This window comes from Dromiciops gliroides, chromosome 4, assembly GCF_019393635.1.
Source record: "Dromiciops gliroides isolate mDroGli1 chromosome 4, mDroGli1.pri, whole genome shotgun sequence".
NCBI classification, from domain to species: Eukaryota; Metazoa; Chordata; class Mammalia; order Microbiotheria; family Microbiotheriidae; genus Dromiciops; species Dromiciops gliroides.
Window position 1 is genome coordinate 169,546,953 of NC_057864.1, and position 25,679 is coordinate 169,572,631.

A 25,679-nucleotide genomic window follows, 5' to 3' on the forward strand; every position below is an offset into this window, starting at 1 on the left:
GGAAGAAGCTGCAATGCCATTACTTCAAAGGGAGAAGGAAAATCTTCCCCACTGCTCCAGAAAGAAGAGGGATTGGAATAAAAGATAGATTTTACTTACAAGCAAATATCTCCCTCATCTTCCAAAAAGGCCAACGGCCAAAGACAGAATGGGTGAAAGTGGAGAGAATGACAAAAGGACAATCCGTAGTGGATTTCTGATTTTTTTTTCCTTGCACAGTGGATTAATTCTCTTTTAGCTGTTTGTGTTTCTGGCCAAGACACTTAACCTCTCTATATCTCAGTTTCCTCACCTACAAAATGGGTACAGTTACCTAGAAGGGTTAATGAGACAACTGTGCTATAAAATGCTATTATTGATGCAGACTTCCCCTTCCATACACACCTCTGGAGGGAAACAGATTTTCCTGAGGACCTGGATAAAGGGTTCCACAGAATCCCTGTACTGATTTTTTTTAAATGGGGCAGACATGGAGAGAACCCTTGGTAGATCAACACCTGAGCTGTCATATTGCACCAGACCAAGCCAGGGCCTGGGCTCTAGGTGGAGGGCTGGGAGGTACACCAGGTCTCAGCCTCAGCCAAAGCTGGAGTAGTCAATAGGTACAAACTTTAAAAAGCACTGGGGGAGGCAAAGGGCTAGTCATAAATCAAGGGGTAATAGACTTTTTTTTTTGTAAGGCAATTGGGGTTAAGTGACTTGCCCAGGGTCACACAGCTAGTAAGTGTTAAGTGTCTGAGGCCGCATTTGAACTCAGGTCCTCCTGCCTCCAGGGCCAGTGCTCTATCCACTGTGCCACCTAGCTGCCCCGGTAATAGACTTTTAACTGCTACAATATATATATATATATATATATATATATATATATATATATATATTTTTTTTTTTTAAACCAACAGTTAATTCTTTATTGTGACTCTAGGAAGTAGTAATTCAAGAGTTGAAGTAATGGGAAAATAGCTAGAGCAGATAATTAAGGATCTGGCATTCATCATAGCACCATCCCTCACTCACTCAAGGCAAGCCAAGGGGATCATGCTCAGATAGTGGACAGGGGCTGGGTGGAGGGTGGGGAGGGAGCAAGGGTGGACCAGTGCTCAGCAAAGATTTCTGCAAATCCAGTGAAACCTTGGATGTGGGTGCGATTGCTCTCAGCAGCCGTTCTTCCCAGGTGTTCAATCTACCAGTCCTGGTCAGCCCCATTTGTAATGCTCTGTTTTTCTCCCAGAAACAACCTCAGCCTTTGCCCAGCTTTGCCTGCTCTTTGGGGTCTGTTTCCGGGCTTCAAGCCACACTCCCCCATATTCAGAGGGCATTTTTCTTTTCCAGTTTGGGTCCTGTTCCCTTTCTTTTGGCTGTCTGGACACCGGCTGTTTCCTACTTTTAATTAGTCAGTCAACAAGCATCTATTAAGTCCTTACTATGTGGCAGGCACTGTGCTAGAGGATGGAGACATCAAAATGGAAACTAAACAATCCCTGTCTTCGAAGGGCATGCGTTCATTCTGTCTATAAAGTACATATAAATAAATACAAAATACATACAAAGTAATTCTTTTTGTGTGTGTGTGTGTGAGGCAATTAGGGTTAAGTGACTTGCCCAGGGTCACACAGCTAGTAAGTGTTAAGTGTCTGAGGCCAGATTTGAACTCAGGTACTCCTGACTCCAGGGCCGGTGCTCTATCCACTGCACCACCTAGCTGCCCCCAAAGTAATTCTTAAAATACAAGGTAATTTCAAGAGGGGGGAGAAACTAGCAGCTGTGAGAATTGGGGAAAGACTTTGAGCTGAGCTTTGAAGGAAGAGAGTGATTCTAGATGGTGGAGGTAAGGAAGAAGGGAATTCCAGGGACAGAGAGCGATATTCAAAGGCAAGGTGATGGGAGAGGGAGTTTCATGTGTGAAGAACAGGAGAGCACCCAGTGTAGCTGGACCACAGAATGTGGAAATGTCATGGAAAGTAATGTACAAAGAGACAGGAGAGGTAGGGTGTGTCTAGGTTATGGAAAGCTTAAAATGCTCCAAAGAGGAGCAAGCCTGCATTTGATCCTCGAGGTGGGGTGTAGAGATATATTGACCAGGCAGGATCTGTAACTGGATACTGGGAGTGAGGGAGAGAAGAGAACAAGGATGACTCCAGAGTTGGAAAGCCATGTGAAAGAGTGGTGGTGCCTAGGCCACAGAAATAGGGAGATGAGGAAAAGGGATGGATTTCTTAAGGAAAGGTATGTTTTTGATATGCATTAGATTATAAACTCTGAGGGCAGGGGCTGTCTTTTGCCTCTTTTTGCGTTCCCAGTGTCTCCTGGCACATACTAAGTGCTTAATAAATGTTTGGGGCAGGTAAGCGGAGCTGTGGAGCTAGTGCTAGGCCTGGAGTCAGGAAAACCTGAGTTCAAATTCAGTCTCAGACACACCAGCTGTGTGACCCTGGGCAAACCACTCTGCCTCCATTTGCCTCAGTTTCCCCATCTCTGAAATGGGAACAGAATAGCATCTCTCTCACAGGGTTGTTGTGAGAATCAAATATCATGGTATTTGTAAAGTGCTTAGCACATAGGCGGTGCTACATAAATGCTGATTGATTCTCTGCATCTAATTCAAAATGTTATCTGATAGGCAGTTGTTGATGTGGGACTGCACTCAGGAGAGATACTGTGGTCATATAGAAAGATCCTGACTCATTGGCATAAAGGTGATAATTAGACCCATAGGAACTGATAAGGTCTCTGGAGAGAAAGAAAGAGACACAGAGAGACAGAGAGACAAAGAGAGAGACAGAGAGAGTGAGGATAGAGTTGAAGGGAAAGAGAGAGAGGGAGAGACAGAGAGAGATGGAAGGTGGGAAAGGAAGGGAGAAAGAGAGAGATGGAAAGAGGGAAAATGGAAGTGAGGGAGAGAGGGAAAGACAGAGATACAGAGACAGAGAGATGGAAGGAAAGAAAGAGGAAGGGAGGGAGACATGCACAGATGGAAGAAGGAAAAGAGGAAGGGAGGGAAAGAGAGAGAGAGAGACAGACAGATACACACACACACACACACACACACACAGAAAGACAGAGAGAAGAAAAGAGTGCCCAGGACAGAGCTTTAGGGTATGCTCACCAGTTAGGGACAGAACACAGATGATGAATCAACAAATGAGAATGATAAGGAACAATTAGACAGGTGGGAAGAAAACCCAGAGAAGAGAGAATATCCAGGATGTTTAGAGGGTGGTCAAAATGTGAGAAGGGCCAGGCAAACAGAACCATAAAGATTAATGGCTATGAAGAAACCATTCTTGGGTCCTGGTCTCCACAGACTAGATATTGAATATGAGTCTGCTCCTCTGCACTGGGAAACATGCTGACCTAAGGTCTCTTGTATTATTCTGCTTCTCTCTTAAGAATCTTCCTATTTATTACAGAGAAAGTGAAAAGCTGGGACCCAGAGAGGTAACCATCAAAGGTCATACAGTAAAGTTGGTGAACAATTTCAGGTCCCAGATGTGAAAGTCTTCCCATCATTCCATGTCCTGGGGCCCTTAGCTGCCATCTTCAGCTGACAATCTATATGCATTAAAGGGAACTCAGAAGTGCCATTGGCTCTACTTAAGAGCCCTATATTTTGCTTTCTTTTCCCCCAGACAAGTAGTTAGTTCTAAGGGGATAATAATAGCAATAACAAATCACATTTCTACAGCACTTTAAAGATTACAAAGCACTCTTCAAACAACAATCAGTAAGAAATAACATGATGTAATGGAAAGCAAGCTAGAGTTTGAATCGGAGCACCTGGGTTCAAATCCTAGTTGTACCACTAGCTACCTGTGTGACCTTGGGCACTTAACTTTTTGGGGGCCTCAGCTTCCTTATACCAAAATGTGGGAGCTGTACTAAAGGACCTTCAGGTTCCACCCCTCCAGCTCTACTGTATGATTCCAAGGAGGCAGCGGCAAAGATTTTTATTCCATTTTACACATGGGATAGGAAATTGAAGCTGAAAGAGAAGTTTTAAGTGATTTTGCCCTAAGGTCACATATCAGGTAGTTATCAAGTGTCAGGACTCGGAACCCTCTGCTTTCTGACCCTAACCCCAGCCTTCCTTCGATTATAAACCTCCTTCAAGGAGGACTCCTCTAGAAACTAGTTGGAGTTACAGTCAGAAAGTTTTTAAAAGTAAAAGCCAGCAGTAGTTTAAACAGCAATCCATTTAGCAATACATAAAGAAATCTTATCAGACGCTGTAGGAGAAGGGACCTTAAGCCAAACCTAATGAAAACCCATTTAAAACTAGACAGGATCTTTGTGCCTGAAATGGAATTTTACCATTAAGTAACATTTATTCACATTTTATTAGTATTTTCTGGACACACAATAACCGGAGCTAAAAATACCGTTACTCTTGCCCTGAAATTTCTATTATTGTTGCGACCTACACAATTAGCGTCTTTCACTGCTTTCTCCATCTTGCCTGCCATTTTAAACAGCAAGATTTTCAATTATCTATGTGGACTTGTCAGAGATATCCTTTAAGAGAAGGGGCATTTCTATGTGTCTCTCAATTTCTCTAAAAGCCAGGAGAGATGCTTTTAGGTCAGAAACAAACACACTTTGTCTTTCATCTCATTTTTTTTTTTTTTGGTGTGAATAAGAGTAAAAACAGGCTATTTAAAACATCCATTTAAATGCAAATTCTGATATCCAAGAAAAATGCTAATCATTTAAATAGACAGGATTCTGCCCACGGTCCCCGACTCCCCCTACCCTCCACCCCCACTTTCCCTTCTTGCTTTTAGAAAGCGGAATCGTAGCCCAGGAAAGTTAAGCCAGAGACATGGCAGACAACCTCCCTGTCTAAGTCCTAATGGGCCCTAGTATCACCCCCGGACTTACCTAGCATTCCCATGCCTAGCATGAAAGCATCCATTGTGTAAGGGAGGCCCCTGGCCCTTCCTCTTGTCCCGGGTGGGAACATCACTTCCTTAGGTTGTGCTTTCTTACATTCTACCTATTGAGGGGAAAAAAAAATATACAAATGAGATGCCTAATTAATTCTAGGGAAATGTCAAATGCAGACTTGATCTGGGTAAGAGAAAGGTTATTTTTAGCTGAGCTCCTTACACTCCAAGTAAAAAGAGCTAAGGAGAGTAAATGGCCTGCAGAATAAATATTTAAGAAAACATACCCCTTGTGTAAATTTTGCTTTGGAAGACCCTACGAAACGGAAATCAGGGGCAGAGGAAGCCGGCAAGACATATACACGCTGAGGAATGATGCCTTGGCTGATGGTTCTCTAACAAAACTGCCTAAAAGAATCAATCCCTGGTTTGGGAGAAATCACAGGAAGAACACAGGAAGTCCGAGGTGACTGAAGTTATAATGAAGAAATCCTGTCCTTGAAACCTATTTCCAAGTATTCTTTCTGAAGTTAAAGCATCAGCTGTGTTTCTCTTCATTGCCTCCTCCCCATCCACCTCAAACCCCATTGCCATCTCTTTTCAGTTCTTATGTATTGAATTACCTCAAAGTGACCTCCTCCCAATTTCTTTATGTATACTTTTCCACCTTTAGAAGTTCTTGAAAATCCAATCAGTCCGTTTATTAAAAAATCATTTATATGAAAACTGTATCTGGCAGGAATGTAGGAGAAAAAAAAATTTTTTTAAAGCCCCATGAATCATCCCAAAAAGTTGTTACAAAGGTCAGCACTTAGCTCGCGAGAGGGCCCCCGGAACCAACTCAGAACCTACACAACTTACTTGCCACACAATTCCAAAAAAACTCATTTTTTTTTTCTGGTTTCCTAGCCCATAGCAGCTAGGTAGTAGCTGATCAGAAGGATGGGATAGCAAAGGCCAGGTACAGGGAAAGAAACAGACAAATTAAAGAAAGGAAAAATACAGACAGTTCTTGCTTTATATAAGCGGACTGTCCCACAGACCTCTACATAAAGCAATATTTATGTAATATGAATTTACCCACAGATGTGGGGAAGGAAGGGAGGGAGGCAGGAAGGGGACTGCCAACCTGGAGAGGGAGGGGGCCAGCATGCCATTCAAGGACATGTGGCAGAGCTGGGGGCAGAGCAGCGAGAGAAGGAAGAGAAACAAATGGGGGTCCAGGGCCTGGGAGAATTGAGAGGAATGACACGAAGAGGAGCAGACATGTAAGGGGCTGGACACAGATGCATGGGATCTGAGGTACTGGAGTATGGACAGACAGAAGACAGACACCTCTGTCACTGCCAGAGGTCTCTCTATCGGTTCTTCTGCTTTCACTCGGAGGGGTTTTCTGGGGGGCTTTTAAAGTTGTTTTTTTGAAGTGGGGGAGGCCATAGATCATCAAGCTAGGGGACAGGAGTGGAGAGAGAGAGAGCACAGCACTATACAGTAAAGGAATCATCAGGTTTGGGGAATGTGGATTCCTTTCCGAATTCTTGAATGTGGGTAATGCAAATTTATGTAAAGCAAAAATCACTGGTGATAGTCTGGGACCATTTAGCTTAGAGGCACATCTGGACAGTACCATAAAGCAGAGTAGCACAATTTACAGTCAGGATGATGACCCTGAATCATTGATAAAAGGTTAAATTATATTTAATAGATGCTAAGACAGGAACGTATGTAATACATGTTCACAGATCATAGATTTAGTGCTGGGATGGCCTCTAGAGGCTATCTTCTGGTCCAATCCCCTCATGTTACAGATAAGGGAGCAAAAATCTCAGAGGTCAAGTGACTTCCCTCTCCAGCAGCACTCTTGACCCACAGGACTTTCACATGCATGCTGCAGAAATTTGCCTTGAAAATTCACTCTAACACCCCCCCACACACACACACACAAACACACACCTCCCTGTTCCCAGATTACTCCCTTCCCTTTTATACTGGGGCAGCTGGGTGGCTCAGTGGATAGACCATTGGGCCTGGAGTCTCAGAAGACCTGAGTTCAAATCTAGCTTCAGACCCTTCCTAGATGTGTGACCCTGGGTAACTCACTTAACCCTGTTTGCCTCAGTTTCCTCATCTGTAAAATGAGCTGCAGAAGGAAAGGCAAGCCACTCCAGTATCTTTTCCAAGAAAACACCAAATAAGGTCACAAGAGTCAGACACGACTGAAATGAGTGGACAACAGCAAAATAGTATTCCTCCATTAGAATATAAGCTCTTTGAAGGCAAGGACTTTCTTTTTGCTCATATTTGTAGTCCCAGCACTTAGCACAGAACCTGACATGAAGTCAAGGCTTAATATGCTTGTTGACTTGACTTACTCAGTCATGCTGCTAGCATCAGAAATGGGATTTGAACTCAGATCTTCCTAACTCCAAGCTCAGCACCCAAACACTATATACCATGTTTGGAGGCCATTTAGTTGAACTCATAACTGAAGCTCTATAATGCACCTGTTATGGGCCTAGCACCCCAGAAGTTCTCTGGGGTACATCAAAGAACCTTCTCCTTGAGAAACTAAACCAAAAGACAGAGACACCTAAAGAGATAAGTGGCTTCAGATCGGGACTGAGCTAGCTCCAGGACCATAACCCTTCATTTCAGTCTCCCCCACCCCTGGGGAGATAAGATTAGGTATGGCTGCTGCCTTTGTGGCCTAAGGAGGAAAGAGATGGCTTGAGAGATCCGCAGTCACCCCTCACTCAATTCCTCCAGCCACCACCAGTGGGGGATGCTCCTCCCCCAATAAGGGAACTTTCCACAGTCAGATGATCACCCCCATCAGTCCTCTATAAAAGTATCTGCCTGTCTCCTGCTCGAGGAGATAGGTATTTTAGAGCAATGCTCTGTGCCATGCCTTCTCCCCATGAGAAGAAGTCCAAGGATTTCTTTCTTGGTTTCCTTTCCCTAGCCCCTAAATGAACTATTATTTTATTATAATTGGATTTCTGTGCAAGAGGGTGTAATTCTTTTTTTTCTTTTTTTTTCCAGGGCAATGGGGGTTAAGTGACTTGCCCAGGGTCACACAGCTAGTCAGTGTCTGAGGCCGGATTTGAACTCAGGTACTCCTGAATCCAGGCCCGTGCTTTATCCACTGTGCCACCTAGCTGCCCCCAAGGGTGAAATTCTTTAAAGAGGAATTCCTAAGAACCCCTATTCCAAACCCCCACTATATTTCGACATAACATACCTAACAAAAAAAAAAATTTAACAACTTCCCATCAGGTAGATCCCACCAAGACCTAGGACATTCATTCCACTTTTGTATCTTATTTTTTAAAATGTTACTAATTTTTTTTTTTTGCTGTCTCATCCCAACATTCCCCTTTACCCCCAAAATAAATCTCTACCTTGTAATAAAGAAATCAAGTTTGTTTTTGTTCAGTCATTTCAGTTATGCCTGACTTTTCATGACCTCATTTGGAGTTTTCTTGGCAAAAGATACTGGAATGGTTTGCCATTTCCGTCTCTAGCTCAGTTTTTACAGTTGAGGAAACTGAGGCAAATAGAGTTAAGTCATTTGCCCAGGGTCACACAGCTTGTAACTGTCTGAAGCTGGATCTGAACTCAGGTCTTTCTGACTGACTCCAGGCACCACCTAGCTGATGTTCAGCATTTCTGACTAAGCAATTTGACTGTGCCTTACTCTGTACTTGTAGATGACCACCTCTCTGCTCAGAGGCAGGAAGCTTGCTTTACTATCAGTCCTCTGAAGTCATGATTGGTCATTGATCAGAGATGTAGGTTTTTCAATATTGTGTTAAAACATTTAGTAAGATTTCACTCCAAATGGTTAGAATTGAAAAGCTTTGGTCCTCAGTGGGCGTGGGGAGGGTAGATTTCAGTTCCCCAAGTGACTGGTTAAATGAGGCATTATGTGGGGGGTATTTCTAGTTGCTATCTCCCTAAAGGCTTAAAAGAGAGAAGAGTTGTACATCTAGGCAGATGGAAGATAATTCCCTCATTCTTCAGTTCGCATCGTAGTTTGCTTCTGGACCCACAGATCCTAAAGAAAATGAAACACGCCTCTTCTCCTGGGTCCGGCGGGGTAGAGGCCCCACTGTTTATTTTCAACAGGGAACATGATTTACATGAACCCTGCCACTCTTAACAAGCCAGGGAAGGTGGGCGTGCTCTGTACATGCAAACAGATAATTACCCAACTCAGACCCCGAAATGGAGAATAATATAGCAAACCAGCTCCTTTCCTAATAGCCCTATCAGTGACAGTCTATTGCATTGTCTTATGAAAACCCTACGCTTGTTCCTAAGCAACCTGATCAACGAAAATTTCAGGTTTATACAATTTTCATTTAGGTAACATGAAGGTTAACCGACTGTAATGGGAATATTTTAAACAAAACCACCTACTCTTCCTGCTCCTCAGCTAAATGCACTGAACTCCAGGGGAAGCGCCTTTACTTCCCTCCATCTTTCTTGGTGGCACTCAACTGTGTGAATTCTGCCAAAAACTCACTCTTGTCTCCTGAGCATGGCCAGCAGGCTTGCCTTCTGCATGGTGCCAAGAACGGCTCGGGTACTTGAGCCACATGTCATCCTGCCCCATCTCAGAGGCTTTAACGAAAGAACTGCAGCCGTATGTACAGAAGTATTCATGACTGTGATCACAAAGAGTTGGAAATAAAATATGTGCCCGTTGATTGAAGAATGGTTGAATAAATAATGATATGTGAATGTAATAGAATATTACTATCCTGTAAAAAATGATGAATGCGAAGGACTCAGAGGTAGGAAGATACATATGAGGTGAGAGAATGAAGGAAGAAAAGACAGAAGAAAAATGGCTTCACCAACGTAAATAAAGACAGTGCTAAAAAAGTGGCACAGTGGATAGAGTGCTGGGCCTGGAGTCAGGAAGACTCATTTTCTTGAGTTCAAATCTGGTCTTGGATACTTCCTAGCTGTGTGACCCTGGGCAACTCACTTAACCCTGTTTGCCTCAGTTTCCTCATCTGTAAAATGAGCTGGAAAAGGAAATGGCAAACCATTCCAGTTTCTTTGTCAAGAAAATCCCAAATAAGGGGCAGCTAGGTGGCACAGTGTATAAAGTCCTGGATTCAGGCAGACCTGGGTTCAAATCCAGCCTCAGACACTTGGCACTTCCTAGCTGTGTGACCCTGGGCAAGTCACTTAACCCTCATTGCCCCCCCCCCCTAAAAAAAAATGAGCTGAAGAAGGAAATGGAAAACCAGTCCAGTATCTTTGCCAAGAAAACCCCAAATCGGGTCATGAAGAGTTGGATATAATGACCAAACAACAAAAAGCAACAGCATTCAACTCAAATAAAACCATAAGCTAGGTGTCCTACTATCAGTAGCAAGGCATGGATCCTTCCTTTCTGTTACCAGTGAGCAAACTGTGAAAGTAGAAGTGACATGTTCCAACAGCTGCAATTATGCTATTAAGGAGTTTTGATGAACGTTACAGGGAATGATGCTTTATGATTGGGGTGTGGGGAGGTATTGTTTGGCTGTTGTTGGGAAGTGTCTATTGTATCAAAATAATTTAGAAAAAATATAGTCAAAATACAGACACTCTAATCCCTAGAAAAGAAAGACAAAATCAAAGAACAAAAGACAGAATACAAGTGATGAAAGAATAAAAGGGAAGGAAGAAAGGAAGGAAAGAAGGAAAAAGAGAAAGGGCAGGCAGAATTTCTTATTATCAGGAAGCCTTTCCTACTCAGCTCTCTTGGTTCCAACCAATACAAATTTTTTTTTTACCAATAGAATGATATAGTGTAGAATGCTACATTAGCCAGAGTTCTTGATTTGTTTTTTCAATCATATTTGACTTTTTGTGACCTCATTTGGGGTTTTCTTTTTCTTTCTTTTGTCTTTTTTAAAAATTAACTTTAATTTTTTTGTGTGTGGGGGCAGTGAAAGTTAAATGACTTGCCCAGGGTCACACAGCTAGCAAGTGTCAAGTGTCTGAGGCCAGATTTGAACTCAGGTCCTCCTGAATCCAGGGCTTTATACACTGTGCCACCTACCTGCCCCCTATTTGGGGTTTTCTTGGCAAAGTTACTGGAATGATTTGCCATTTACTTTTCCAGCTAATTGTCCAGATAAGAAAACTAAGGCAAATAGGGTTAAGTGACTTGCCCAGGGTCACACAGCCAGGAAATATTTGAGGCTGGATTTGAACTCAGGAGAAAGAGTCTTCTTGACTCCAGGCCCAGCACTCTATGCACTGTGCTGCCTAGCTGCCCCCACAATAGGAGGACCTGGGTTCAAATTATGGATTTCACACTCTTACTACCTGTGTGACATTATGCAAGTCACTCAACCTCTCTCAGCCTCAGTCTACACAACTATAAAATGAGGAAGGTTGAATAATAGGACCTCTAAGGTCCTTTCCATCTTTAAACGTATGATCCCGAGTTCTTCACAAGTGTAATGGAAAGAACACACAAGACTTGGATTCAGGAGACTCATTGAGCCCTTTTTGATGAGCCACTCCAGGTGCACAGGTGAGATCCTGAGCAAATGACTTAAAGTTTTTAGAGCTTCAGTTTCTTTATCTTTTAAATGGGAAGTGTGTGTTCTCAGAATATTCTACGGTTGTCATGCAGAAAGCATGTAGCAAAACCTCAGGGTCCCACATAGAGGTATGTTGTTATGATCTTGTCTTGCTGTCCTCATTCATCTCCTCTCCTCAGACTCTCAGAAGTTGTTTAACATCAGGTAGACTATGTATTATGCAGGTGGATAAAGTGAGCTCATGCTCTGTAGGCTCTACCCAAGAATCCTCAGGACAGCCTCAGAGAAGATATGGACCTCATCCTGCTCCCACACAGTTGTGATTTTGAGAATTTCTTCATCATCCTCATTAATTGATAATATATAAATGATACAAATATAACATTATGATATAATATGCACAGCAGAGAGTAAATTAATAATCAGTTAATATAGATATAGTGTATGAGATATATAGCATAAATCTATCATAACATATAATAATGATAATAAAATTAATAAGTTTTCACCTTTTGTTTTTAGAGTTCAGATAGAAAGTCCGAGAACAAGTCAATGTCTTGCTATTATTCTTTTATATTTAATTTTCTGAAGATGATTATGCAGAGACAAAATAATTGTTGAACTATTTTGCATATTAAGAATATACCTATATTTGCATATATTAATTATATAGACCCATTCATGTACATGTTGTCTCCCTCAGCTAGACTGTAAAAATCTTGAGGGCAAGGGCTGTCTTTAGTTTTGTCTTTGTATCCTCAGTGCCTAGCACAATGTCTCGCACAGTGCCTGGCATGTAGGAAGCATTTCATAAATATTGATTGCTGGATGGATGAATCAAGTAAGGGAATAGAAGCGTGTCCTCCCTAGGCTCAGTGAGAGCAAGCATCTTTGGTACCCCTCCATATCACGGGGATACAATATACCTTATCCTATTCCTACATGCGTCCAATTCCTTCTTCTAGACCTCTATATTTTTAAAGCTTTTTACTCCACACAGCTTGAAAATTAGGGGTAACTGGGATGATGACTCCCATTAAAAAACATTGTGAAGTTTGTTATGGAGCAGTGTTACATCTGGACAATTGCAAACAACATTCTGAGCTTTGATAATGCTTTGGTTATCGTTATCATTATAACTCCTTTCCCTATATCAGGTCTTACATATTTTGCACCTGCATTCTTCTTGCCATTGTTAGACCCTAACCAGTCACTTAATCCCCTCAGTGGCTCAAGAAAGCTCTAAGACTGTGAATTGCAGACATGGTGCTGACCTACATTGTTAGGGGGAATTTCCTAAATCCAGGGAACCACAGTTGTAGTCCCTATCCTAGCCCCCATGATGGAGATCATGGATAGATTGTAAGACTGGGGATTGATGAAAGGAGAGAAACACGTCTGCTACATTTGATTGGTGGTTTCCCCAGCTTGGGAATGTTAGTCTGTCTGTTCTTCCTTCTGTATTCGTTAGTGGGTATTTTCTCCACAAAATGGATTGACTGTTAAGTGACTGAGGTTAAGATTCTGCCCCCTCAGGATATGAACAGGCAGTTTTCTGATGAAGAAACCAAAGCTATCTATTCCCATATGAAAAAATGCTCTAAATCTCTAATGATTAGAGAGATGCAAATTAAAACAACTCTGAGGGTACCACCTGACACCTATCAGATTGGCTAAAATGACAAAAAAGGAAAATAATAAATGTTGGAGAAGCTGTGGGAAAATTGGAACACTAATGCATTGTTGGTGTGAACTGATCCAACCAATCTGGAGAGCAATTTGGAATTATGCCCAAAGGGCAATAAAGCTGTCCATACCCTTTGACCCAGCAATACCATTTTGGGGTCTTTTCCCCAAAGAAATCATAGAAAGGGGAAAGGGACCCACATGTACAAAAATATTTATAGCTGCTCTTTACGTGGTGGCAAGGAATTGGAAGTTGAGGGGATGCCCATCCATTGGGGAATGGCTGGACAAGTTGTGGTATATGAATGTAACGGAATACTATTGTGTTGTAAAAAACAATGAGCAGGAGGAGTTCAGAGAGTCTTGCGTGAGCTGATGATGAGTGAGATGAGCAGAACCAGAAGAACATTGTACACAGTATCATCAACATTGTGTGTTGATCTACTGTGATGGACTATATTCTTCTCACCAATGCAGTGGTACAGAAGAGTTCCAGGGAACTCATGATAGAAGAGAATCTCCAAATCCAGGAAAAAAAAAAAAAGAACTGTGGAGTATAGATGCTGAATGAACCATACTATTTCTTTTGTCATTGGTGCTGTTATTTTTCTATTTTGAGGTTTTTTGTCATTGTTCTGATTTTTCTCTTATAACATGACTAATGCAGAAATATGTTTAATGTTTTATGTATATATATGTATATATATATATACACACATACACACACACACACACACATATATATATATATATATATATATATATATATATATAAACCTATATCAGATTACCTGCTGTCTAGGGGAGGGGGGAAAGAGGGGAAGGAGGGAGAAAAATCTGAAATTGTATAAACAAAAGTTGAGAACTATCTTTACATGTAATGGGAAAAAAATAAAATACTTTATTACAAATAAAAAAAAGATTCTGCCCCCTCCCCACCCAACTCAACAGATCCAACGTGATCTCCCTCCAGGCAGACGTGACCAATAAATTACCATGTTAACAAGAAGAGAGCTCTCTCTATTCCAAGTCAACAAACAGATCTAAGCATTTGCTCCTGTCCAATAATTTCCAGTCCAATAATGCCCATAGCATTAGTAGGCTGGGTTCTTTGGGCAGGGGAGCTGGGGCAGGGATTGAACTGAAAGTATTTTAATAAGAGGGTACAGGGCAGGGGATTGATTGGATTTTATTTAGTCCCACATGTGTCACAGGAGTAGCTCACCTGACTCTCCATTGTCACTTGGTTCTAGGTGTAAACAATGGCAAACAGGGTAGTGAACTGAAGGGAAAGAGAATCAATATGGTGGCTATTCCCATGACAACCAGCCTTAAGTAGAACCGATTTCAAGCTGTTACTGTACATCTCTCCCATCTCCCATTCCCCCTGGCCCAAACTTTAGCAAGGCTGATGAGAAAACACCCATGATCAACTCCCAAGCACAGTCCATTCTCAAGCTAATCTGTCCAAGGATGTACTTGAAAAAGGGGGAAGTTTGATCCTGGAGAGATGCAGCATCTCTAGGCTGGGATTCCCAAGTTCCTTTCATTAATGCAGACCTGGTTCACCTTCCACATCTCACTACAATAGTTCATAACAAGAGAACATAACAAGAAGAGGGTTCTTTGATTGAAGGACTAGTAATTAACAAAGAAATGATATTTGGTTCCGCACAGTTAGGGAAAAAACAACAACTTTGTAATGAAGCTCACTGGGTAAGCAATGGCCAACTGCTGATACCAGAAAGGTGAATTCTTAATTCATGACTAAGAGAAACACATGGTCCCAGACATAATGTTCAGAAGGAACAAATGACCATTATGAGTCCAATAAATAGAAATGCTTGGGGCAGAGCTAGGTGGCGCAGTGGATAGAGCACCGGCCCTGGAGTCAGGAGGACCTGAGTTCAAATCCTGCCTCAGACACTTAACACTTACTAGCTGTGTGACCCTGGGCAAGTCACTTAACCCCAATTGCCTCACTAAAAAAAAAAAAAAAAAGAAATGCTTTACCTCCCCAGATGCATGAGGGGATGGATTTCAGACTTGCACTCCACAAATATATTACTTGCTTAGCAAACCAGATGTGGCAATAAAACTCAGGGAGAAGGACAGAGAGTGGACCTAGGATTTCATCAGGCTAGGGGACTCAGGGCCAAGGAAATGCCCTCCACAATGGAGGTGGGGACCTCCTCTCTAACCTGTAGAATTGCCTAGAATCCTGAGAATTTCTATGGTTGGCCCAAGGTCATTGAGCCAATGCGTGTCAGATGCAGGAACCCAGACCTTCCTGCCTTTGAGTTTGGTTCTCTATCCACCAGGCCATGGTGAGTACTAAGAACAGCCAACTCCAATATTGTCCTTTATGGTTTCCAAAGTGTTGTATGTCAGTGGTGTCAACCTCAAATAGAAATGGAGGCCATTAAACCACACCTAAAGATCCCAAGGTGGATAATTACTTAGTTTTAAAACGGGATATGATCTATGTTTTATCGTATTTTTATTTATTTTGTTAAATATTTCCCATTTACATTTGAATCTGGACTCAGGAGCATCGAAGGCTGCAAGCGCATAACTCTTCCTTTACACACATTTTCTCATTTCATTTGAGCTTTAGAACAGACATGAGGGGGCGGCTAGGTGGCGCAGTGGATAAAGCACTGGCCCTGGATTCAGGAGTACCTGAGTTCAAATCCGGCCTCAGACACTTGACACTTACTAGCTGTGTGACCTTGGGCAAGTCACTTAACCCCCATTGCCCCACCAAAAAACAAAAATTTAAAAAAAAAAAAAAAGAACAGACATGTGAGATATTATTATCCCCATTTCATAGGTAAGGACACTGAGGTTTAGACTGGTAAAGTGATTTGTTCATGGTATTAATAATAGTAACTGCTGGCATTTATCTAATGCTTGAAGGTTTAAGAAGCACTTTAAATACATGATATCATTACCTTCATGAGCAACCTGTAAGGGAGGTACTATTTTTATTCCCCATCTTACAGATGAGGAAACTGAGAGAGACAGATGTTAAATGACTTGTCCAGGATCCCAATGCTATTAAGTGCTGAGGGCAAAATAAAAACTCAGGTCTTCCTTATTCCAAGTTCAGCACTCATTCAGCTACATTGTCACGTGTCTCAATGGTCCTGGGTGTGCATGTGTGTGTGGGGAGCCTGGTGTAGCTTACTAACTTCCTCCACATCGGAGTGAAATAGCTAGAGTAAAACGAATTTACCCGAAGACCCATTTGACAATCCTAGATCTGGGGACAGTAACACATCCCTTTAAAGTATGAATCAGAGGCAGGATGCCTCATGGACTTATTGCCCTCTTCTGAGAGCATTCACCTTCTTTCTTGTCTCTGATCCCTTTTTTCTTTTCCACTAGTTATAAATTTATGCTGAGAATCCAGAATTGGTATAATGCGAGATAGGGACCTGTAGGTAAGGACTTGCTGCTTACAAAGTATTTTCTGGCCACGATCTCTTTTCACAAGATCACAGAATTTAGAGCTGGAAGGAGCTGTTGAGACTCCCTAATCCAATCCCTTCATTTTACAGATGAGGAAACTGAGGCCTGGAGAGATTAAACGATTTGTCGCATGTGGCTGAGCTTCCGAAGAAAAGAGCAGAAAACTCTTAATTTTACCAAACCAAGAATCAATTTGTGTTTCATTGGAGAATTGACCATCCTTGGGCTTTTCACTAGCAACAAAGGTCTGTCCTTAAGCTACGAACAGTTGAAAGTCATTGTTGTCACATGCTGGCTGTGAATGACTGTGAATCCCATTCTTACATTTGCTGGTGCTGATTATTTTTGCTGGCATTGTGGGGGATGCTGTTGTTGGATTAGAAAGTGAAAGGTCCTGCAGAATGGTTTTACTTGACTTTTTCTAGAGAAATGATCAGCCCCAGAGAGAAGCAACAGCCTTTCCGGAACCAGTTAAGACTCCCCATTTACATCTTTTACCAAATACCTGAAAAGGGACCACCTAAAGCTACAAAATCCCAAGACATAATAAAGTTTTTCCCCTGAGTAAACAGTCACATTACCAATTGTGTCCTGAACATTTCAAACTGCATGTCCAGAGAAATCCTAAACTCAACATGTCCATTTGTTTTAGTCATTTTTAGTCGTGTCTGCCTCTTTGTGACTCCTTTTTTTGTTTTGTTTTGTTTCTTTGGCAAAGATACTGCCATTTCCTTCTGCAGCTCATTTTACAGATGAGGAAACCAAGGCAAACAGTGTTAAGTGACTTGCCCAGGGTCACACAGATAGCAAGTGTCTGAGGCCAAATTTGAACTCAAGTCTTCCTGACTCCAGGCCTGGTCACTCTATCCACCATGCTACCTCACTGCCCTTTCCTAAGAAGCTTCACCATTTACCCCTCTATTCAATAAGCAGAAATGATTCCCTGATTTCTCTAGTATTAAATGTCAATTCCTCTGGCAGTTAAAGTTCATCACAACCTAGTCCTTTCTTATCTTTCCAGTTTTCTTATGTCTAGCCCTCTTCCCCACCCTGTATAATCCAGTCATATTAGCTTTCCTTTCTGTTCCTCATACTGTGTTCCTCTTCCCATCTCTAAGCCTTTGCCCCGGCTGTCCCCCATGCTTGGAATTCTCTCCCTTCTCCCCTCTGCCTTTTAGAATCGCTGCCTTCCTTCAAGACTCAGCTTCCCCTGTCAGGATGCCTGTTACATACTCTGTTCTTGCTTTGTATCTCTTCCTCACCCTCCTCTCCTCATTAGAATGGAAGCTACTGTTTTTCCTTTTTCTTAGTAACCCCAGGACTTAGCACAGTGCCTCACACATAGTAAGTGCTTAATAAATGAAAATAGACTGAATGGCTGATGGATAAATTCTAAAGGGGGAGCTGAGTGGAGACTGTAATACACCAGTGTGAGAAATTGATCTCGTGTTATCAGAAATTCCCGGCCAGTTCTCAGCCCCTCACAGACCTTTTGGATGGGGCCATGCCCAATCTTCTGCAGGACATACCCAGGCCAGGGGAGCACGGACCTTGAACTGATTTCTTTACACCTGGTAAACCTGGAAAATGAGACTTAGAAGGTGGTGTATGGGAGGACTAAGGTGCTTGAAATTTTTATGAGAACCATATCGATCTGAAAGCTTTTGCTCCAGCTGCCTTGTTTAAAGACAATGAAAACATTCATTAGAGCAAAGACTCTGATAAAGAAGACCCAAAAGTTGATGGCAGGCAGAAGAGAGGTCAGAAGAAGCTAGAGAAATTTAAAATGATTACCGTAGAGTTACTATTTCAAATCGAAATTGTTTTTGGTTTTCTGGGTCATCTATAATCTGGATCCAGCCAATCTTTCCAGTCTGATTCCTTGTGTTCTATACTGGGTGATCTTGTCTGGAGCAAAGGGTTCATGCTGAACTCCTCAGTGGATCATAGACTGTTATTCCTAAAGCACAGGTCTGACCGTGCTACTCCTTTGTTCAAGAATCTCCCATAACTCCCTATTTCCTTGGGGATAAAATCCAAACTGATTTGGCATTTAAAGCCCTTCACAATTTGTCTCCACCCTACCTTTCCAGGCTTACTACACATTACTCTCCTTTGAGAAACCTAAATTCTAGATGTGCCCATGCCTTTGTACAGGCTAGCTCTATCTCCCATACCTGAAGTGCCCTCCCTCCTCATTTCTGCCTCTTAGAATCCCTGGCTCCCTTTAAAAGGCACCTCAAGTGCTACCTTCTCTAGGAAACATATCTTGCCCCCCATCATGTTACTTCATATCTATTCTGTATCTACTGTGTCCGAGTAGGGCAGCTAGGTAGTACAGTGGATGGAGCACTGGCCCTGAAGTTGGGAGGACCTGAGTTCAAATCTCACCTCAGACACTTACTAGCTGTGTGACTCTAGGGAAGTCACTTATCCCTAATTCTCTTAAACATCCAGGGCTATCTCCGGCTGTCCTGATATATATATCTTACCACTGGACTCAGATGGCTCTGGAGGAGAGAGTGAGGTTGGTGACCTTGCACAGCCCTGCCTCACTTACATCCAATTCAGTGCAAGCCATGACATCACCTGATGTCACAGTCCTCTTCGAGAATGAAGGACAAACAACAACAAAAACAACTATGTCCAAGTTATTTCCTCCAAGTAGAATGAAGCTTCTTGAAAGTAAAGACAGTTTTATTTTTGTATCCACGTCCCAAAGTCTGGCACATACCAGGACCTTAATAAATGCCTGCTGAATAACGTACATCTGAGGTCACATGGCTGGTGAGCACAAGAGCCAAAATCAGGAAGTGTGGCCCTCGAATGCCAAGTCCCCTGCCCTTGTCACTGTGTTGTGAGTTAGGGAGGGTGGACCGTTACTGCCCCCATTTTACAGATGAGGAAACTGAGGCTGGTCAAGAGACTTTCCCAAGATCACACAATTAGCAGGTGACAAAGGCAGGGCTCAAAACTAGGTCCTCTGCCTCTAAGTCTGGACTCTTTGCACCACAACAGACTGCCTTGGAAACAGCTCATGGGGAGGCAGCCCCACGAATTAATGGACCCTGTCCCTAAGGATTTTCAGTGCCATAAGAGAGCAAGACAGATAAACTAACATGCCAAATGTCTGTGTTCAGGTAGGCATCATGAGAGCAAGACTGAAGTCAAGTTCAGCGATGGGATGATGTTGTCCTTTTTTTGTTACTTGGGGGCTCCTCATTGCTGGCCTTTGGGAGAAGGCCAAGTCTGTGGTCATGGAGGGGGTGGGATATTGTGCCTGTGGAGATGTTGCTCTCCTGATTTTCTAGCTGGGGCATGGTGGGAGGAGTGGATAGCTTTATGGTACTAGACAGGGAAAGGCTCAGATCTGAGGGGGCCCAGGAAAAGCGGGAAGTCTGGAGAAGCTTGATAGCACTGAGTGGGGCTAGGATGAGGGGGGGGGTGGTGGCAGAAATAACAGTCCTAACCTCCTCGTTCCATAGTGAATTAATAAGAGAAGATAGGGGCTTTGAACCCAACATATGATGGTATAGGAATCAGCAAAAGACTCTTTCTTCAGCACACAACTACAACCACCACCACCACTGCCACCACAGCTAATATTGATAGAGCACTTACTTACTATGTGCCAGGCACTGTTAAGCATTGAATTATTATTTCCTTTGATCCTCACAACAACTCTGGGAGGTGGGTACTATTATCACTCCTATTTTACAGATGAGGAAACTGTGACAAACTGAGGTTTTAGTAATTTGCCAGGGTCAGATAGTAAGTGTCTGAGGTTGGATTGGAAATCAGGTCTTCCTAATGAAACTCTATCCACTGTGTCACCTAGTTTCTCCAGAATGGTTGAACTAGACTGGTGTGTGTGTGTGTGTGTGTGTGTGTGTGTGTGTGTGTGTGTGTGTGTGTGTGTACAAATTAATTGAATTTTTCTAGAGGACAAAACTAAGATATTCATGGTATGGAGAACTGAGGGTAACTGTGAGTTATTGCTCCTTAATGGCAGAATAATGGAACAAAGAGCTGTCAATGTACCAACAATAGCTCTTCTCTCTTCTCCACTTACAAAGCAAAACACAAAAGCTATTTTTCTTGTGGAGAATGGCCAATAGGTGCACTGGAGCTCAAGTAGACACTTGTACAAGGGTATTCACCTTACAGAGTTTGCAAAACCTAGACCAACAAATCCCTGTTTGGACCAACTCTGAGACATGGTCTTGTCTTTCCTTTGCGCATAGTAGGCATTTAATATATTTGGCCTCAATTGGATTTGCCCTTGTACTGGGCAAAACCCCAAACCAGCTATAAAACAAGAGCTTCTGTGTAAGCTGATCAGTAAACAAGGGAGATATTAGCCTACTTAAAAGTAAAGGCCTTCCATAGCAGCATTTACCTTCAGAGGATGAATGTGCTAATTATAAATGATGCATATGCATTTGTTTAAGCACTGAGGTTCCCTAAGATGTATAGTCCTGCAGCCCTTTCCCTAGCTAGCAGTGTTACTCAGTGTTTTGTAGTGACTAAACTTCATTTCTTAAAAAAAAAAAAAAGTCAGATTGCACCTACTTTTCCTTAATTCAGACAGAGCTTCCCCTGCCCAATTAGGATGAATTATCAGGGTTCTCCTCTGCCCAGAAAAGCTGGCAGCCTGCAGTGGGGAGTACAGATTCCATAGTAGAGCACTGAGGGGTAGGGAGGGAGCCAGGGCATGGGGTAAAGGGAGGCAAGATCAGCAAAGGGAGAGAGTAACAAAAATGAGATTCTGAGAGAAGGGAGCTCCCAAAAAGAAGCAAGGGAGGGAGAAAGAGGTGGAAGGAGGAAGATGGGCAGCTAGGGGGTGCAGTGGATAGAACACTGAACTCAGAGTCAAGAAGATTCAAATCCTGCCTCAGACACTTAATTTGCTCTGTGACCCTGGGCAAACTGCTTGACCTCTCTCAGTTTCCATTCCCTCATCTGTGAAATGGGGATAATAATAGTGTCATCTTCACACTGTTGTGTGGGGACCAGATGAGATGTTTATAAGATGCCAACAGTTTCTATGTAAATGCTAGCTTTTAAGACAGTCAGGAAACTCTTCAAATAAGATTGGGGGGGGGGGTCCCACAAAGATAGACCTTCCCCACCACATCATTTGACTAGAGACTGGCCCTGGCGGGTGCGAGAAGTTTCCTGGGAGAGCTGGTGCTGAGTTTCCATTTAAAGGACAAGAGGCATGTGGTAGATGGAGAGGAGATGTCTATGTATCTGGAACATCAGGGCAGCTCTGCAGGATCATGGGGTCTAGAGCTGACCTATATCATACTTTTGTTATCATCTATTCCAACCCCTTTGTTTTATAGAATTGTCAACATTAGAGAATTATAATTGGTAGAATGATTACAGATTCAGAAGGAAAGTATCTGTAGGTCATTTTGGGGCCCTCTGTGGACCACTAGATGGCGACATAGTGCACAAAACACCAGGCCTGGAGTCAGGAAGACGCATATCCCTGACTGAGTTCAAATCTAGCCTCAGATACTCCAGCCTCAGTTTCCATATAAGTAAAATGAATAGGAGAGAGAAATGGCAAACCACTCCAGTATCTTTGCCAAGAAAACCCAAATTGGGTTACAAAGAGTCAGACATTACTGAAAAATGACTGAACACAAAAACAAAGTACTTCCTTTAATCCCTTGCATCTATGGTGTGTTACAAAAATTGCTGGAGTTGGAGTTAGAAAACTTCGATTCAAATCCTGGCTCTGCCACTTTCATGCCCCCTGATCTTGGAGTTAGAAGATATAGATATGAATTCTGCTCCTAATTCTTCTTAGAAGCATGACTGTGGTCAAGTCACTTAACATCTCAGTCTAGTTTCTTTAGTTTCTGTTTGCACGGCCTGCTTCCCAGTGCTGTTTTGAAATGTTGACATCTTTTTAAAAATAGTATTTTTTCCCAATTACATGTAAAGATAGTTTTCAACATTCTTTTTTTGTAAGATTTTGAGTTCCAATTTTCCCCCTTTCCCAAAGCCAGCAAGCAATCTGATAGAGTTATTCAGTACAATCATGTTAAATATATTTCCACGTTAATCATTTTGTGAGAGAAGAATCAGAACATTTTTTTTCGGGGCATTGAAGGTTAAGTGACTTGCCCAGGGTCACAGAGCTAGTATGAGTCAAGTGTCTGAGGCCGGATTTGAACTCGGGTACTCCTGAATCCAGGGCCGGTGCTTTATCCACTGTGCCACCTAGCTGCTACCTACTTAAAGGACCTGAAGTGTGAAAAGTCCTGTTTAAAGAAGGAAGTTTGTAAAATATTGTTATTATCTAATGAGGTGTGGTGTAGTGGAGAGAGAGCTGGTCTCATTCATAGTCACCAAGACCTGGGTTCAAACACTGCTTCTGACAGTGCTGTGCAACCCCAGGCAGGTCACTCATCTCTCAGTACCTTAAGCAACTCTTTAAGACCCTGGAAGTGCCAATATACATTGATGGGAAAGAGTTTCCTATATCAATGAAAACGGGTCTGGTCCATAAGATAAATAGATGTTAAAAACTAAAAACCCAAACCAGGAGCCTTTCTAAGTGATTTTCCTGGGGATGGTTCCATCTGTATTTAGAATGTGATCATTCAGCATGAGAAGGCAGAGGAGAAGACAGGCAAAGCAGAGAAAGATGGGGAAACTCCCAGCCACGGTGGCCACTCCCTTTGCTCTTCCCATCTTTCTCTTTCTTGCTCCCACTTTTCATTCTTTCCCATCTCCACCCATCTGACTAGGTGAATTCATCCCAGAACCTCCCATTTGTTGGGTGTGAGAGGAAAGGGTAAAAAGACTCTTGGAGGAGGAGGGTGGGGATGGTGGCGGCTGCCTTTCACTCCTGAGCCCCAAGAAGGGAAGTCCAACTGAAGGACACTGTCTGAAAAGTGATGTCAAGATTGAGAGAGTTTGTACTTTCACTATTCCCCCCTGACACTGATTGACATAAGCCTTGGAACCCCTTATCCTTGCTTAGCAAGGGGCTGTTTTAGGAAATCTTCCTTCTTTCTTTCTTTCTTTCTTTCTTTCTTTCTTTCTTTCTTTCCTTCTTTCTTTCTTTCTTTCTTTCCTTCTTTCCTTCCTTCCTTCTCTTCCCTCCCTTCTTCCCTTTTCCCCTCCTTCCTTCTCTTTCTTTCCTTTCATCTCTCTCTGTCTCTCTCTTTCTCTGTCTGTCTATCTCTATCTCTGTCTCTCACTCTCTCCTTGGCCACTCCTGCAATGAAGCTAGCTGCCAAGGACATCTGAAGGACAGATGAGCTAAGGGGGAAATGCATCCTATGCCCAGGATAGATAGCCAAGGCAACTTCCCTCTGGACTAAATAACCTTTGACCAAAAAAAAAAAAAAAAATCAGAAGCCTCATGGCCTCTGCCCCCCTGGCCTGGGCATTTCTCCTTCCCTCTCCCGCCCCCCCTCCCATGCCCCAGCACTCTGAGCTTCCACATAAAGAGTGCCTCAGCATGTGTGTTTTAAGCCGTTTGGTGGGGTGGCTCCCTCCCACATAAACACGTAGATTCATTTATTAAATGCCTCTCTGGCATTTTCTTTTTTGCCTTCATCCTGCCTTGTTTAATACTGCATTTGACATTCTCATTTTATAAATGGCAACGGAAGCAGAATGGATAGGCTAAAATTAGCTTACAAGTGAGAAGGATGCTAGAAATAGGTTCCTGAACACGGCAGCCTAGTTAATCCCTCACTGTCTCCTTCCTACTCTGCCCACCTCACTGCCCCTCCCCCCGGCCCAACATGAAACAACTCAGCCTTTGGGGCCTCAGATGGGTCCCTGGGAGGTAGAGCGGGCACCTCGAGACGGGGCACTTCCCCGGTGACAGTGACACTATTCTAGGAATCTGACACAAAGCCAAGCCCTGGCTAGTGAGCCCCTGTGTTCTTTTTCAACAAGAGCCTGCTTGGGGCCATACTCCCTAAAACCCTGGGCTACAGTTACTGTGGGATGGTATTTTTAGAATCCTAGCTCTAGGGACTTTAAAGGGCATCTAGAACAGCCTCCCTTTGACAGTTGAGGAAAGCGAGGACTTGAGAGGCCAAATGATTGGCTCAAGGTCATATAGATTGTAAGGGGGTGAAGCCAAGATTCAAACCCAGATATTCTGAATCCCAATCCAGAACTCTTTCAGGCATGATAATATCAACAACAATAAAGATGATAATGATAGTACCTACGACTAACTAGTGCTTGAAGGATGGCAAAGTATCTTTTTTATCTCATTTGATTCTCACAAGACATTAAGTGACTTGCCCAGGGTCACACAGTTAGTATCTAAGGCTGGATTTGAATTTAGGTCCTCCTGACTCCAGGGTTGGTACTTTATCCCCTTCCCCACCTACCTGCACCTACAGCAGGATTTGATGAAGAAAATGATGCCAATACAAGGTAAGTGACTTGGCCAAGGTTAAACAAGAGAAAACAGAAAAGCCAGGTCTTCAGACTCCAAAACAGGATTTGCTACCTCAGTTTTATACCCTTGTTTATTGGTTTTCCTCCTTCTCTCCTTGTTCCCTTGTTCCCCTGTTCCCACAATCTCCTGAGGGCTCCTTCAAAGATCTGGTTTTTAAGTCCAGAAGATTTACACATGGCAGGCCTCGGATGCCACCCTCCTCTACCTTTGGCTCTGTGGGAGAAGGATAGGGAGCCTGGACAAGAAATATAAACATCATTGAGCTAAGGAGAGTAACCCAGGACTCTCCCATGAATAAGGGATAGTACATTTCCTGGCTGCCTTTTTTTTTGTGCCTGGGGGTTGGGAGGAGGGGAGGGGTGGGGCAAGATTTCACATTTCAGTTCCCTGCACCGGCAGGGACTAAGGTTCATGTCACAAATTATACTGCCTCCTCCCCATCAAGCGACACAAGCTACCTTGTCTCATGGGGTTGCTCATCTACTAGGACTGGCCTCTTGTAAGCCCAGGGGTCAGACACAGCAGCATCTTTGGGCCAAGGACACCCGGCCATACTCTATACTGATTCTATTGATTTAAACAGAGCTGCGCTAACAGTTTCTTTAGCAAGTACAAGCTCTGCAGCTGCTCAGGTCA

At 42.9% G+C, this 25,679-nt stretch overlaps 1 protein-coding gene across 20 annotated transcripts in view; it reads right to left on the reverse strand.

Moving 5' to 3' along the window:
• MSI2 (musashi RNA binding protein 2) overlaps window positions 1-25,679 on the reverse strand; it is a 561,091-nt gene that overhangs the window by 83,402 nt on the left and 452,010 nt on the right. For all 20 annotated transcript variants that reach the window (XR_006356258.1, XR_006356257.1, XR_006356256.1 and 17 more), the window contains exon 9: window positions 4,876-4,990. Coding sequence is in view for 17 of the 20 variants with exons in the window: in XM_044000333.1 (XP_043856268.1) it covers window positions 4,876-4,990 (115 nt within the window). In the remaining 3 variants the exon portion in view is untranslated. The remainder of the gene's footprint in view (window positions 1-4,875; window positions 4,991-25,679) is intronic.